Raw genomic sequence first — 3,209 nt, 5'->3', positions numbered from 1 at the left:
GTTTCTGGTAACATGTTATTGCCATATGTCAGTATGACTTTATTCTTATTTTAGAAACTTTATTGAGGAATAACTTACATAAAATAAAATACATCTTTTAAAATCTATTTGATGAAATTTGACAGATGTACTCCCTTGTAAAACCATTTCCACAGTTGAGATACAGAACATTTACATCATTCTGAAAAGTTTCCTTGTGCACTTTTGCAATCTATTCCTTTCATACATTCTTCACTAGAGAAGGTCACCGATCATATTTCTGTAAGAGTTCATTTACAATAAGAATGTACTTTATGTCTGGAATCCTTTACTCAGTATGATTTTTAATATTTACCTATGCTGTTTTGTATATAAATGTAGTTAATTCCACCTTATCGCAGAATGGAATTCCATTGGATACATATACCGTGATTTGTTTATTCATTCATCTGTTGATAGACATTTGTGTTATTTTGAAGTTTTGGTTATTATGAATACAGTTGTTATGTATATTCATGTATAATTTTTAATGTGAAATATGTTTTCGTTTCTTTTTGGACAAAAACTGAGGAGTAGAATGGTTGAGTCATATTGTAGGTATATGTTTAGCCTTTTGAGAAAGAGCTAAAGTGTTTTTCAGAGTGATTATATCCTTTTACACTCCAACTGTCCAGGTGCATGAGATTGTCAGTAGCCCCACCCCTTTGCCAGCACTTGGCATTGTTAGAATTTTTAATTGTTTTCCCTATTCTGATGGATGTTTTGTGGTATCGCATTTTGATTTTAATTTGCATTCCTCTAATAACTAAAGATGTTGAGCATATTTATCTATACTTATTAGATATTTGTGTGTCTTTTTAAAAAACTGTTATCTTAGTCATGTAGTGCTGCTTTAACAGAAATCACAAGTGGATGGGTTTAACAAATGGTTTATTCCCGCACGTAATCTAGAAGTCCAAATTCAGGGTGTCAGCTCCAGGGGAACACTTTCTCTGCTGGCTCTGGATGAAGGTTCTTGTCATCAGTCTTTCCCTGGACTAGGCTTTCAGTGCAGGAACCCTGGGTCCCGAGGATGTGCTCTGCCCCTGGGGCTGCTCTCCTGGTGGTATGAGGTCCCCTCTCATCTCTGCTCACTTCTCTCCTTTATATCAGAAGACATTGACTCCAACTACAGCCTCATCTTGTGGATGAGCCCTGCTTCGTTACCATAACTGCCGCCTATCCTGTCCCATTAATATCAGAGGTAGGATTTACAACACACAGGAAAATCACATCAGATGGCAAAATGGTAGAAAATCGCACAATACTGGGAATCACGGCCCAGCCAAATCAATACATACATTTTGGGGGGACACAATTCAATCCATGACAGTCTTTATTCAAATGATTTGCCCACTGTTTTTTGAGTTGCTGATTTTATTCTTGGATTGTAAAAGTTCTGTTAGTTCAAGTGTGTCATAACGCTAATGATTTGAGAAGAAATTTTCTCAATGCTTCAGTAACATCTTTGTTCCTCAGACTGTATATCATAGGGTTAAACAATGGGGTCAAAATGGTGTAGAAAAGAGAGAGAAGTTTGTCTGTTTCTTCATATTGGTTGGATTTAGGTTTTAAATAGGTAATAGTAGCTGATCCATAGAATAAAACTACAACTATGAGATGGGAAGAACAGGTGGAAAAGGCTTTGGTCTGTCCTGTGTTTGATGGCAACTTGAGGATGGTTGATATAATTCTGTTATAGGACCCAAGTATCAACACAAAAGGAACAGTGACAAATACTACAGCAAATATATAGACCACCATCTCATTGACAAAGATGTCACCACAGGCCAGCTTGAGGATTGGGGGAATGTCACAGAAGAAGTGATTGATTTGGTTAGAACCACAAAAGGGCAGAGAGAATATCTGGCCTGTTTGGCCTATCTCAACAGGAATCCCACTGATCCAGGAGCCAGCCACTAGCTGGACACACATTTTTTGATTCATGACTACAGGATAGTGCAGAGGGTGACGAATGGCCACATAACGGTCATAGGCCATCACCGCCAGGAGAAGGCACTCTTTGGCTCCAAGCATAAGGACAAAGCACATTTGTGTAGCACAAGCAAAAAAAGAAATGTTTCCTTTCTGGGTCCGAAGATCCATGAGCATTCTAGGAAGAGTAACAGACACATAACAGATTTCTAGGAAGGAAAAATTGCTGAGAAAAAAATACATGGGGGTCTGAAGTGTGGGGTCTACTCTTGTTATTAGAATGATGATACCATTGCCCATCAGAATAATCATATAAATCACTAAGAAAGCTCCAAAAAGAAACCAATGGAATTTGGGAACATCAGAAAATCCTAAGAGAACAAATTCCATCATTGTACTGATATTGGTTTCCGTTACTTTTAATTTGTTGTCTATCTGTGGATTTGCTCTTCTTGGCTGCATTTTCCTTTTTGATAACTGAATTGTGACATGGGCATTGGCCTTTATAATTTCTGTTTCTTTCTGACACTTAAATTCTGTGATCCAGGGCAATCTGATGTGAAACCAGGAGCAATTAACTCACCTGCAGAGAAAATCAATTCAATCAATAAAATGAGTATACAACTGATTTATAATTCTAGATTTGCATTAAAATCATTCCTATAAGATCCATACATTTTTTATTAATCTTCCAGTATAAGAGGGGAGAACACAACTGAGACCTTTAATTCAGTTAAATTTAGAACCAAATCTAATCCCCTCCTTCTTTTAATTGAGGACTTCCGCAAACCACTTCACTTCATTGAAAGTTTTCCCTATTTCCAAACATTATTCTTTCTTTCAATTTCACATGTATATTTGAAGGTTTTCTGTTTATTTTTGATCTTTGTTTACACATAGACTCCAGTCCCTCACACTGTATACTCAACCAGGACTCTGCTTTTCCTTTTGTTTGTGACTCAGGGAGTAAGGTTCTGCATGTTTGTTTTACATTTTTATGTGCCTGACTCACCTCTTTTAATGAATGTGTAAGCCACTGAGGCCAGGCATTCTATTTCACAACTTTCTCTATAACTACCTCCTATATGGCAATAGACCACAGGGTTTACAAGGAAAAGCTGGTGGATTCAAACTGCTGAACTTTTGGTTAACCGCCAGAACTCTTAACCATTATACCAACAGGGCTCCAATTTTATTTAACATTTATTAATGCATAACCTCGAGACATATAATCCATTTAACCCAACCCATTTTAT

General features: G+C 37.0%; 1 protein-coding gene across 1 annotated transcript; it reads right to left on the bottom strand.

Annotated features, from left to right (window-relative positions):
- Positions 1–1,069: 1,069 nt before the first annotated feature.
- Positions 1,070–2,697, bottom strand: LOC135231934 (olfactory receptor 10AG1-like). Its single transcript, XM_064289153.1, has one exon. It carries the CDS (start codon positions 2,413–2,415, stop codon positions 1,435–1,437), a length of 981 nt encoding a protein of 326 aa, XP_064145223.1. The 5' UTR covers positions 2,416–2,697; the 3' UTR covers positions 1,070–1,434.
- Between the last annotated feature and the right edge of the window lie 512 nt (positions 2,698–3,209).

This window comes from Loxodonta africana, chromosome 7 (genome assembly GCF_030014295.1).
Source record: "Loxodonta africana isolate mLoxAfr1 chromosome 7, mLoxAfr1.hap2, whole genome shotgun sequence".
Taxonomy (NCBI): Eukaryota; Metazoa; Chordata; class Mammalia; order Proboscidea; family Elephantidae; genus Loxodonta; species Loxodonta africana.
This window is presented reverse-complemented; position numbering and strand designations above follow the sequence as displayed.